General features: G+C 39.3%; 1 protein-coding gene across 1 annotated transcript; it reads left to right on the top strand.

Moving 5' to 3' along the window:
• The first annotated feature begins 201 nt into the window (after positions 1 to 201).
• On the top strand, positions 202 to 2494 carry LOC122974239 (gastrula zinc finger protein XlCGF67.1-like). Its single transcript, XM_044342241.1, has 2 exons — positions 202 to 618; positions 1273 to 2494. Exons 1-2 carry the CDS (start codon positions 532 to 534, stop codon positions 1879 to 1881), a joined length of 696 nt encoding a protein of 231 aa, XP_044198176.1. The 5' UTR covers positions 202 to 531; the 3' UTR covers positions 1882 to 2494.
• Positions 2495 to 12797: the final 10303 nt, after the last annotated feature.

Below are 12797 nucleotides of genomic sequence, written 5' to 3'. Positions count from 1 at the left end.
TATACAGTAGTAGATTTGTAGGCCTACCATGTGATGTCATACATTTAACATTTATTTTTATACAATAATTGGGATTCAGGAGGTTGAGTGTGAGCAAACATTGTCAATGTGATAGTTTCGTTTCAGTTTTGTGACTTACAGGTTATAGCCTATTCCTTTTTTAAATAAAATTCTGACCTGAACTTATTTTTCAGCGTGTTGTACACATTTATATCGAAACAACACCGTAAGAACGACCGGGGCGAAGTAAGGTGCGCTTTTTGTAGTCCATCTTCAGAACAATGTAGTTTCACCACAGCAGACCTACGTCAATAACATCCGCCGTCGCGTTATTACGTAGCCCGGTGTAAGTGCAGTCGCACTCTCAGCACCGCAGTTGTCTTTTTTCCTCCTCATGACTTCTCCCTCACATCTTTCCTTGACCTCGTGGCGTTTTCCATCGAGGTCAAGGAAAAGTGGTTAGAGAAAGACGACCACCAGTCAGAGAGGAGACCTGCTGGATTTCACAGACCAGGTCCACCAGAAGAGCTAATGGAGGAGAACCAGAACCCGGAGAACCGCATCGACATCCCCATTAAAATGGAAGAGTCAGGTTCACCCTCTGCTAGCGATGAACAGGTCAGTTCATGACTTCATGATAAAACCGGCTTCATAACGAGACTAAAGACACGAGGACGAGTCTCGAGGGTCCGTGTATCTCATTCTGTTGTTGGAGAGAAAGTCTGAAAAGAGGAAATGCACACTTCCAGGTTTTGTGTTCACGGAGTATTTAGGTAGTAAAAACTACAAAAAAAAAGGTTTCAGTGTTTCCCGATTTCACCTTGTTGCAAACAAAGCTAGAAAATAATCTACGTTTACTCTTTATTTAGTTTTCCATTCTCCGGCGCTGCGCATGTGCAGTACGCCACGTTTAAATGCCCGCCTCAGAAAAAACAGAAATCAGACATTTTAAAATGTTTCTGAAGATGATTTCTAGTTAATGCCAGATACTATGCTTTATTGTGGCTTTGTTTACTTCTACTATTATTTATATTAGTACAAAATATATAAATATTGTACAAATGAACATCATTATTTTACTGAACGGGAAAAAACTAATAGTGTTCACACAAAGGTCAGGAGAGGTCTAGATATTCTGTTTTAGTCTGCAGTCAGGGTCAAGTTTAAAACACTCCTACATTTCCCGCAGTGATTTTAGATAACATGCTCCACCATGCTCCACGCACCCACTTACTCTCTCTCTCTTCTCTGTATGTTTGTCTGTTGTCATAGAAACAAACAAGAAGAAAGGGACTCAAACATCACTGCTGTCAGCACTGTGACAAAGCCTTCACGACATCCAGTTATTTAAAGAGTCATCAGAAAGTTCACACAGGAGAGGAACTTCACAGCTGCGACCAATGTGGAAGAACTTTCGTTAGACACAGTCATCTTAAAAGCCACCTACGCATTCACACCGGAGAGAAGCCGTACAGCTGTGACCAATGTGGGAAAACCTTCATTAGAGACAGTCACCTTAAAAGCCACCTACGCATTCACACTGGAGAGAGGCCGTACAGCTGTGACCAATGTGGGAGAGCTTTCGCTCAAGACAATCAACTTAAAAGCCACCAACGCATTCATACTGGAGAGAAGCCGTACTGGTGTGAACAATGTGGGAAAACTTTCACTCAATACACTGGTTTAAAAAGCCACCAACGCATTCATACTGGAGAGAGGCCGTACTGGTGTGAACAATGTGGGAAAACTTTCGCTCAATACACTGGTCTAAAAAACCACCAACGCATTCACACTGGAGAGAAGCCATACTGGTGTGAGCGATGTGGGAAAACTTTCACTCAAGACCGTTACCTTAAAAACCACCAACGCAGTCACACTTGAGAGAAGCCGTACTTGTGTGAACAATGTGGGAAAACTTTTGCTCAATACACTGGTCTAAAAACCCACCAACACATTCACACTGGAGAGAAACTGTACTGGTGTGATCAATGTGGGATAACTTTCACTCAGGGCGCTAACTTAAAAGCCCACCAACGCAGTCATTCAGCATCGTGTTGAACATGTTTTAGAGGCAGGTTAGCGACTCCTCTTGAGCTTCTCTACAAACTGAGGACTGCCAATTGTAACTTCAGAATCAGCTTGTATGCCATTAGTGGCCCTTGTGACCAAATTTTAATCTCTTGATAGGTTGTAGTTCACTTCTACCCTGAGAGGTTGTTTTGTTTTTTTCACCTTGAGTTTCATGTCGATCCAAGTCGTAGAAATGCTTAAAATATGACTCATGTAACATTGTAACACAATCTAAAAAGATTTTGACCCAAAACATCTATCATGTAAACAGCCTGTGTAGTGTGTGCTGTCATTTGTTTATTAGGCTCCCCATTAGTTGCTACTTGGGTTGCAACTATTTGTCCCGGGGTCCATAAGTAGCTCAGGTCTGGGCAAAATGCTCCTTGTGATGAAATGGTTAGATTATTAATAGTGAAGCATCAGTCTTACTGTTGTAGCTGCTGGAGGTGGAGCTAGTTTCAACTACTTGATATACAGTTAGCTAGTTTAGTCCAGTGGTTAGACGTCCACCCCTTTTTTATTTGTTTACTTTTCATTTTTATTTCGTTTTTATTATGATTTAGCTTTTTTTTTTTTTTTTTTTTTAAATGGTCTTAAATCATCATTTTACATTTTGTATTTTGTATGCAGAAAGTTATGTTTTCCAAGTTTGTTGTTTCAATACAATAAAAACAGTGTTTGGAAATAAGAAACTACTATAAATTCTGTGACACTAATATTGAAACATTAGAGCATTTATTTTCAGGTGAGGAATGTTTGGGAATCATTTGAAAATCGGACACCTGAAAAGACACCTGTATGAAATTACTCGGATACAAAACTAGGAGTTATAATAGAGGAAGGAAAAGTGGAAATATTGTACAATTGCTAAATTATTTTTGGTAAACAATGTATTCAAAAATGTTGAGGTATCAATATTTGTTTTCTTTCAAAAATGTGCATCAAAACAAACTTCAATCATCGTAGAGGAGAAAGAGTATATGAAATATGTGGTGTATTTGTATTGAATGGCATATTTTACTTATTTTTATTTTGTTTAATCTTTATTTAATCAGGCAGTCTCATTGAAATTAAGATCTCTTTTCCAAGAGAAACCTGAGAACAAAAACACTCATAAGACAAGAATACAATCAGAAGACAGAAACGCAGCTACACAATGAACAAGGAATTAATATAAACAGTTATAAGAATCATAAAAAAACATCAGATAAAGCTTTTAAAATCTCCAAGGGGAATGAAAGCCTCTAGTTTGAAGGTGCATAGTACCTGAAACCAGTTCTGTCAACATTAGGTGAGGGATATATATAGATAGGGTTAAGTAGTTGCTGGATCATGTGCTGCAGTTACTAGATTTTAATGAGAGGAGAGATGTGAGGTAGTTTGGAAGCCCTTGGTAGCGCTTTATAGATGAATAACATGATGTTTTTTTCTCTTCTTGACAACGAGGATGTCCAACCAACCTTTTTAATACAGAGGACAATGATGAGTATGAAATTTGTAATTTGTTATGAGGCGTAAGGCACTATGATACACAGAGTTTAACTGCTGAAGTGTTGATGGAACAGCAGGACAATACAGAATATCTCCTTAGTCAAGGACACATATGAAGGTTGACTGCACAATAGTTTTACAGATGGAGGAAGACAGACATCCTTTGATTCTATACAAGAAGCCTAGTTTGATGATTTTTGGGTCAAATGTTGAATATGATGAATCTTGAATGATAGTTTGCTGTGAAGCCAAATTCGTAAGTATTTGTATGACTCAGCTAGAGTAATATGGGTGCCATTTAAAGTTTTAATGGCAGGATAGTCACTGGAGAATACTATGTACTTGGTCTTTTCTGCATTTAAAACTAACCCGTGATTAAGGAGTGATAATTGGAAAGCATCAAAGGCAGACGTAAGACGAGTCAGGGCCTGGGCTAGGGAGGAGTCTGGGGCATATAAAATTGTATGTCTGCAACAAAAATGGGAATTGAAGTATTAATTAGGAAGAATTATGTTATGTATGTATAATGTAAACAGTAATAGGCCAAGGATAGACCCTTGTGGCACCCCATTTCTGATGGTATGATGGCTTGACTGAGGACCATCAGCAACAACAGTCTGAGTTCTCTCTGTAATGAACCGTGGCTTCATCTAAACCTATAGACTGTAGTTTGTGGAGTAGGATTTTATGATTGACAGCATCAAATGGTTAGAGGTCAACGAAGAGAGCTGTGCAAAATTGTTTTTTTAACCAGGGAGGAGACAGTGTTGTCAATGACTGAAAGTGCAGCTGTAATTGTGGTGTAACCCACGCGAAAACTAGACTTGTAGCTGCAGTAAGTTTACTGAATAAATAAAGGTGTGCAATTGTAAATTGACCAATAATTCTAGGATTTTTGCTAAGAAAGGAAATTTAGATATTGGACGGTAGTTGAAATCAGTGACATCACTTTTATGTAAGGGTACAACTAAGGCACTTTTCCACGAAGCTGGAATCATGCTTGTTTAAAAAAGTTTGGTTAAAAATATGTGCTAAATGTGGACAGATTAAGGGGGCACCTAGATGAAGAAGATATAGGTCAAGATTATCTGCATCAGTGTTTTTGCATGCTTTTAAGGTAAGCAGAGGTTTGTGAACATCTGTACTGCTTACCAAACTAAAAAAAAAAGTGCAGTCAGAAGAGGCTGGGGCATTATGGACTCCCTCTGCTGGACAGATATGGTAATTGTCCACAGTTGAATCTGCAGGCATATTATCAAATAAAAGACCAGAGGAGAGGAAATGGTGATTAAAAGCTTCAACCACGGATGATCTATTGGAAATATGACCAGATACTTGTTTGATTAACATTCCAATATTTAGTGGAACTATCACAGGCAGAGAGAGCTGACTGATAGTCATTTGATTAAGCCTTCCTATCATGCTGGTCCAGATGTTTCTTTGTTTCCAAGTTTCAATTGTTAAAAGCATAATAAAAACAGTGTTAAAAAAGAAGAAACTACTACAAATCCTGGGACACTAATACTGAAACATTACAGCATTTATCTGTTTTTATGTGTATGCACTAAAGAATGTTTTGGGAATCATTTAAAAATTGGGTACCTGAAAAGGACACATGTATACTAATTACTATGATATAAAACTTATAATAGAGGAAAGAAAAGTGGAAATGTATAATTGTTGGATTATTTTGGCCAAACAGGGCATTCACAAATGTTGAGGTTTAAATATCACTTTTTCTTCAAAGATGCAAAGAAAACAGGAAATCACAGCAGAGGGGAGGGAGTATATGGAATATTGAGGAAAAAGCCTTTATTAATTACATGGCAGTTTGAAAGAGGACAGACTTGCTCCTTTCATCAACTTCTTTATTCAAACAGCATTACGTTGGAACAAAGCCCAACGTTTTAATTTACGCCTTCACCAAGGGACCAAAAGGGAATAATGGGTTGAAAACCACTTCTTATAAATTTTCAATCATCACACAAGGGAACCTGTAGCATAATTATATCATTCAGTAATCAGGCCATCATCTGAGTCATCTGAGAACAGTGTTCATCCCTCCAAAAGAGTTCCAGAGACTGTAGAATCAATGCCAAGGCTGAGGAACACCATTCTTCAAAAAGATATTCCCTCATTTGGTGTTTTGATGGTGGTGGCGGAGAGCACTGTCTAGCACATCAGTCCAAAATCTCCCATAAGTGTTCAGCTAGGTTGAGATCTCAGAAAAACTTTGTATTGATTTGCAGTGACCCTTCCCTTTAAGGGGACAAGTGGATCCAAACCATGCCAGCAAAACGCCCCCCAAAGCAGAACAGAGCCACCAGATCCCCTCACTGTAGGGGTCAAGCATTCAGACCTGGACCAGTTTTTCCTTTAATTTGTCACCTGTCTGTATATATACACATGTATACATATATACACTGCTCAAAAAAATTAAGGGAACACTTAAGATGTGTATAACACCAAGCCAGTTAAACCTCAGGGATATCAATCTGTCCATTTAGGAATCACAAGTGATTGTGAATGAATTTCACCTACTTTAGTGCAAATGAAAGTGACAACAGGTGCAATGGAGAGGCAAAAGCAAGACAACCCCCAAAAAAGGAATGGTTTTGCATGTGGTGGCCACAGACAATTGCTCTCTCCTCATCCTTCCTGACTGACTTTTCTCTAGTTTTGTGTTCTGCTAGTGTCCTTGTCACTACTGGTAGCATCAGGCAGTACCTGCAGCCCAATCAGGTTGCACAAGTAGTCCAGCTCCTCCAGAATGTCACATCCATATGTGCGGTCGCAACAAGGTTTGCTGTGTCTCCCAGCACTGTCTCAAGAGCATGGAGGAGATACCAGTAGACCGGCTGTTACACCAGGAGAGCTGGACAGGGCCATAGAAAGGCATCGACCCAGCAGTAGGACCAGTATCTGCTCCTTTGTGTGAGGAGGAACAGGAGGAGCACTGCTAGAGCCCTACAAAATGACCTCCAGCAGGCTACTGGTGTGCATGTTTCTGACCAAACTGTCAGAAACAGACTCCATGAGGGTGGCATGAGGGCCTGATGTCCTCTAGTGGGACCTGTGCTCACAACCCAGCACTGTGGAGGTCTCTAAGGATAAGAACATCAGTGACCCACTGCCAAACTGGTCATGCTGGATGATATTACAGGCAGCATAACGTTCACCAGGACGTCTCCAGACTCTTTCACACCTGTCACATGTGCTCAGTGTGAACCTGCTCTCATCTGTGGAGAGAACGGGGTGTACCAGTGGCGGACCTGCCGATGCTGGTGTTCTCTAGAGAATGCCAATCGAGCTGCACGGTGCTGGGCTGTGAGCTCTGAGGGACTTCTTGCCGCTGTCGCCTCACATGCTGTCCTTTTAATACATCAGCATTTCGCTTGCTCTCAGGGGACAACTGTAAAAAAAAGCACAAGAAAATCAATTCAATCCAATTTCTAATTGGATGATTTTAAATTAAGTTACTGACAATACATAGCCTGATATATTTGGTATCTTTGGTATCTTTTCCACTGGAATTTATAATAAAGCTTTGTGGGTTTTCACAAAGTTTAGCTTCATAGCAGGAAACGGGACTCTTCATTCCAGTGTGAGATGATGAGAAGGTCTCTTCTTTGCTTCAGCTGCAGGGAAACCTGTGAGGAGAGTGACTTTTGTTCTCTTTACGGCTCGGGTGACACGTCGTGTAAAGAAAGCTTTGTGAAAACAACTGGCAGTGACTGGATCTGAAGACTTCAAATGAGAATCTTTACATATCACACATGGTATGATTTTATCTGCCAACTGTCAACCTCAACACCTAACTCTAACCCAGACTGTAAAAACCTGCTCCAACTCGCTTCCATCAATTGTCACGCCCAAACCATAATCATAATTAACTCAACAGTCGTCATGTGTGTCTACGCCTTTGATAATTATCTCCAAACACACATTACGATATTTTCTGTCATAAATAGGCATAAAGCTGGCGTTGATTTTATGCATCTTTCATGTCAGCACTTGCCAATGTGATTGAATGAATTCATCTTATCTGTTTTTTCTGATGTTCCTCCTCATCCTACCATCCCAGACACCACATGCTGGAGCTTGATATGTGTCCTCACTTATCACTCTATCATAGCAATGGAGAAAAAGCCATCTGCTGTTATTGCGCCTCAAAAAGGTGTCCTGCATAAACATGCAGTGTCTTCAGATTTCTTGGCAAATTCTTCTGTGGGTTTTCATCTGTCTACCCTGATATGAAGTAGATTCTTGCCACCATACTGTATTTTATATACAACATGTAACTTTTTTATAACACAATATGTTTATAAAGATGTGGCAGATTATGATTATACAATCAAAAATAATTGGTTCCTGTTTGTTCATGCAAAACAAATTAAATGTGATGCTAACATCTCTATTAGATTATTATTAATCCTTTATATCACAGTCTCTCACCAAATGCAGCTCTGTATGTTTGTGTGTACTGTAGTCATAGTACCTGACCAACAGTCATAGTACCATGCCCACTTAGATGACATGCCTGAATATGCCTGCCTAATATAGAGAGTTTGAGAATGTGAGAAATAATGACACACCTATGCCTGTAATTAACTGCCAAATATGCCAAAGTATTGCATATTTGGCAGTTAATGACAGGCATAGCAATGCCAAAGTATTGCTAAATCTGAGATTGCCAGAGATTAACAATTTATATAGACTTCATCATGGGTGCATTACCAATAGAGAAAAGCAGGCAACTGCCCTGGGAGCCCTTGACCCCTGGTTTAATGTGTAATTGTTAATCATTTGTGTTATTTGATTAAAGGTCCAGTGTGTAGTATTTAGTAACATCTAAAAGAACAGACTTGGTAAAAATTGAATAGATTGTTTATAAGAATATCTTAATTAGTGTCTAATCAGCTGAAAATAATAATTGTTGTGTTTTCGTTACCTTAGAATAAGCCCTTTATATCCACATGGGAGCGGGTCCCCCTCCACGGTGGCCGCTATGTTGCATCGCCATGTTTCTACAGTAGCGCAGAATGGACAAACCTAACACTGACTCCAGTGAGGGCCTTACACGTTTTAGATTCAGTGGGCGACTACCGGAAATGCATCGGTTTTAAAATGAAGAAGAAGAACGGACCAAACATTTTGTATTGTGAGAAGTTTTTGAAACCAAAATCTGATAAATGGAGGATCATACTTATTTAGAAAATCACAGGAGCGTGAATTGTCGTCGTCAAAGAAACAAAAACACGAAGAAGCTAAATGAAATCGGGACAAGCAACGGCATAAAACGAGGATAAACCCAGATGGAAATCCCTGATGAGAGAAATGTTTGCAGACTGACGCCAAAGTTTCCTGTTTATTGCTGGACAGGTAAGAGTGTAATGTATATTTATTTTGCCCCGCTGGTAATGGTTCAAAACCTATATGATGTACAATGTTTATTAGCAGTACATTAGTTTCCCTGAAAAGAAACGCCACCATGTATCGTTAAATATTAGCACACTTTAGCTTCAGTTTGTGCCTCTCACGGAGGCAATGTCGTGCTAATAACCCAACGATTTATTCATTTTCTGGGGCAGTAAGACAACACATTGACTGACAACTAAGATATAAAATGTATGAAATAGTAAATTAACTCTATGTGTAATGGTACTGTCTTCCACAGAAGCAGTTTTCCCTGCAGCTGCTGCTCTACACACAGCTCCTGGAGCAGATGAGGAACAGCAGTGCCAGTGAATCATGGGTGTTGTTCCTGCCATGAGGGCATCTTCATCCAGAGCAGTAAATTGAGTACCTTTGGTGTGGTATTGGTCTGACCCTTGTCAGCTATTATATGTGCAGCAATTTGACTGCTGGACGGTGATCGGATAAGTTTAATCACACTGCTTTTAGTGTTCAAACAGACTAATGATTTGATAGATAATTTTGTCTTTATCAGTCAACTCTGAAGAACACAGAATAAGCTGTCAAAATGTTTGTTTGAACAGTAAAAGCTGCATGCTTATGTTATCCTTTTATTGTCCAGATTGAAAAGGATGTCCAAAAATGTTTCTGTTAAATAAAAGATATTTTTTGTCCCTGATCCTCTTCCCCTGCTTCCGCAGTGCCGGTGTTTGCTCTCCTCCCTCGCCTGGCTCCGCCTGCAGCAGAACCGCTAACTCGCCCTCTTTCTGGCCCTCTTCCTCCTCCTCTAACCTCCTCCTACCTCCAGTACTTGACTCTGCAAACAGATAATAAAATATGTAATGTTATCCTGCCAACGCTATCTCGCTATCAATAACACCTAACGTTAGAATAAAATAACGTAAGTTTTGTTTAGCATTACGTTGCTAATGTTAGCTTGTATTACCAAAACAGTAAAACACTCATAATTGCTATCTTACTTGTGAGCTATAACCTATAGTATTATAGACTAAATAATTAAATACATCTTCACCTCATCGTTTGACTTGTTAGAAATGCTCGAACTTGTCGTGGACGATGACATCTTCAGCAAATAGCTTCTTGTCCTTGAAGGCCACTGTAGCTTCTGGAATCTCTCCAAAGTCTTAGGGAGGGGAGGGGTGAGCGGCAGAGTGCTTCAATCTAGAACCTCACCGTTAGATGCCGCTAAATACCACACATATTACACACTGGACCTTTAAATGCAAATTTGACAATGTTTTGTTTGGTAACATAACCATAAATGGAAAGAGTCAAATATTCTCAATATTGGCAAAACTGTCACTTCACTTATTGACCTAATACTATTTGTCAGTGACATATTTTCCTAATTTGATATGTGGAACTGTTGTTAGATAATAATGTATGGACACTGAAGCACAAAGCCTTATTTAAACATATATTAAGTGCAAGTTTTACACACTAAAAATCACTGGGTTACAATTTTACCCAGTTTGCATCAATATAGCACCAACACAGTACTGGGTTGATGTTGTTTTGCCCCAGTTTTAGGTATTTTTTATTTTACTGTTGGATTATTTACCCAAACTAAAGCTTGTTATAATCTGCTCTACTCTTTTTAAACTTACATATCGCAGTTTGTTATTGATTGTTAAAAGCTTGTGTATCTTTTGTATGTCTTATGCACGTTGCTTTGTAGTTTTTATCTAAAGCTTGTTGTGTGTAACAAATTGCTGCTGGGTAAAGTTAACCCAATGTTGTGTTGGTGCTATATTGACCCAAACTAGGTAAAATTTTAACCCAGCGATTTTTAGTGTGTAATGTTAAAGCTAATGTGCATCTTAATCAGAATGAAAAAGTCATGACACAAACAGAAAGTATAAACAAAACAAAACAAAGGCAAGCCACCATTTTGCCAAATCATTCAAATTTAGGGTGCACCTTATCGGGTGAGGTTGTCATGGCGAGAGCAGTTTCATCTTATTCATCTGCTGTTTAGTCCCTCTTGTTTTAATCTGTCCTATCATTGCAGACCAGCCATTCCTCTCCTGCCCATCAGTAGTGCTCAGGGTGTTTCCGCCTTTGCCAGTCACTCTACTCTGCACCTGCCTGCACTCCTGCCACTCCGTTTGCCATTAATCATTGTCTACCAGGCCACATTCCTGCCTTTAAACTGCTGCCTGTCTGCCTTGGCTCTTTGGACTTGTTTGCCTGTACTGACTGCCTATCATGTACCTGCCTAGAAACCAAGTAAATATCATCTAATCCTTTCTGATGAGTCAGGTCAGGTTATGACCGATGCAGTTGTAACTAAAGGCTAAAAATACACTGTGACTTGAAGCATGGGACAGGAATCCAGTCCCTGGTGGCAAAGTCCAACACATTCTCACTCCCAACTCGTCACGTACCGAGGCTTGGTCAGGACCCCGTGCCATCACTTTTTAACGCACTGGGTACCCCTTTAGTGTCATTTTTCAACGTGCAGTGTCACGGCAGTCACTTTTAAAAAATAATTAGATTTTATGGTGTGACAATGCTGTGGTTAAGGTTAGGTTTAGGCACAAAAAACACTTGGTTAGGGTTAGGGAAAGATCATGGTTTGGGTTTTAAAAAATAAAATAAAAATGGCAAGGTGGTCTCGAACCAATTTCCAACTTTCTGCCAACAACATTGCAAGCCATCCACCAACCCCTTCACCTCCTAATAAGACAGTCAGCTTATATAGATGTCATATGAAGTACGTCACTTCAGAAATGTTAATATGATACGTATTGTTGAAATGTTAATATGCTCCGTATTACAGGTGTTAAAATGTAGATATTCAACGTATCTGTGGTTTGCAGAAACATACAATGCCAATGGTTTTATTCTGGCGACCAGGCTGAAATTTATCACCTTATATAGACGTCATTGGTCTCATGGTGTCTATTTCAGACGTTGTGGGAGTTCAACAGAAGTCTATCGGACAACCCTGCATGTTGAAAAATGATGCTAAATGAGTACCCAGTGCATTAAAAAGTGACGCAATGGGGTCCTGACCAAGCCTTGGTATGTGACAAGTTGGGAGTGAGAATGGGCTGCAAAGTCATATGCTTTGTGCACAAACCAAGCATCTCACAAGCACCTTTCTATGCTTTTTTTGCTGAGAAATAATGTCTAACTAAGAAAACAAACCAAACAAAATAAAAAGAACTTCACACATGAAATTCACATTTTCATGACATTTACAACAAATTCACAAAAACTTCTACATACAGTACAATATGTAAATCCATTACATATGAAATGCTGTTTTACATGTGATAACCCACATTTACTTTATATGTAACGGGATTATTTATCACATGATATCTTATGTTAGACATGTGAAATACTTGAAAATTCCTGAATCCCTGTATCATGTGAATTTATTAGTATAGTATTAGTATCAGTGGAATGTCTGAAAACAACATGTGCCTGTATGTGATACATGTGTAAAAAAAACAGCATCATAAATTCACATGCTTTTTTGTAAGATATACTAATTGTGAAGTATTGTTAAAGGTATAATATTATGAATTGGTCCCTCTGACTGATATATTATTATATATGACATCATTAGATTATTAATAGTGAAGCATCAGTGTTAGAGCAGCATAGGTAGGTTACACACTGTGCTGCCTCTGATGTCTCTGTCTCTCACTACTTTGCTAGAGTTCCTTCAAACTGTCAGAGAGACTACAACCTGTTGGCCTTTGACGCTGATGGAGACGAGGTGAAATGCAGATATGGAAATACAGCAGCAGAAGAATGTAATCCCTGCACACCACCGTCTGTTCTGA

This window comes from Thunnus albacares, chromosome 22, assembly GCF_914725855.1.
Source record: "Thunnus albacares chromosome 22, fThuAlb1.1, whole genome shotgun sequence".
NCBI lineage: Eukaryota > Metazoa > Chordata > Actinopteri > Scombriformes > Scombridae > Thunnus > Thunnus albacares.
This window is presented reverse-complemented; position numbering and strand designations above follow the sequence as displayed.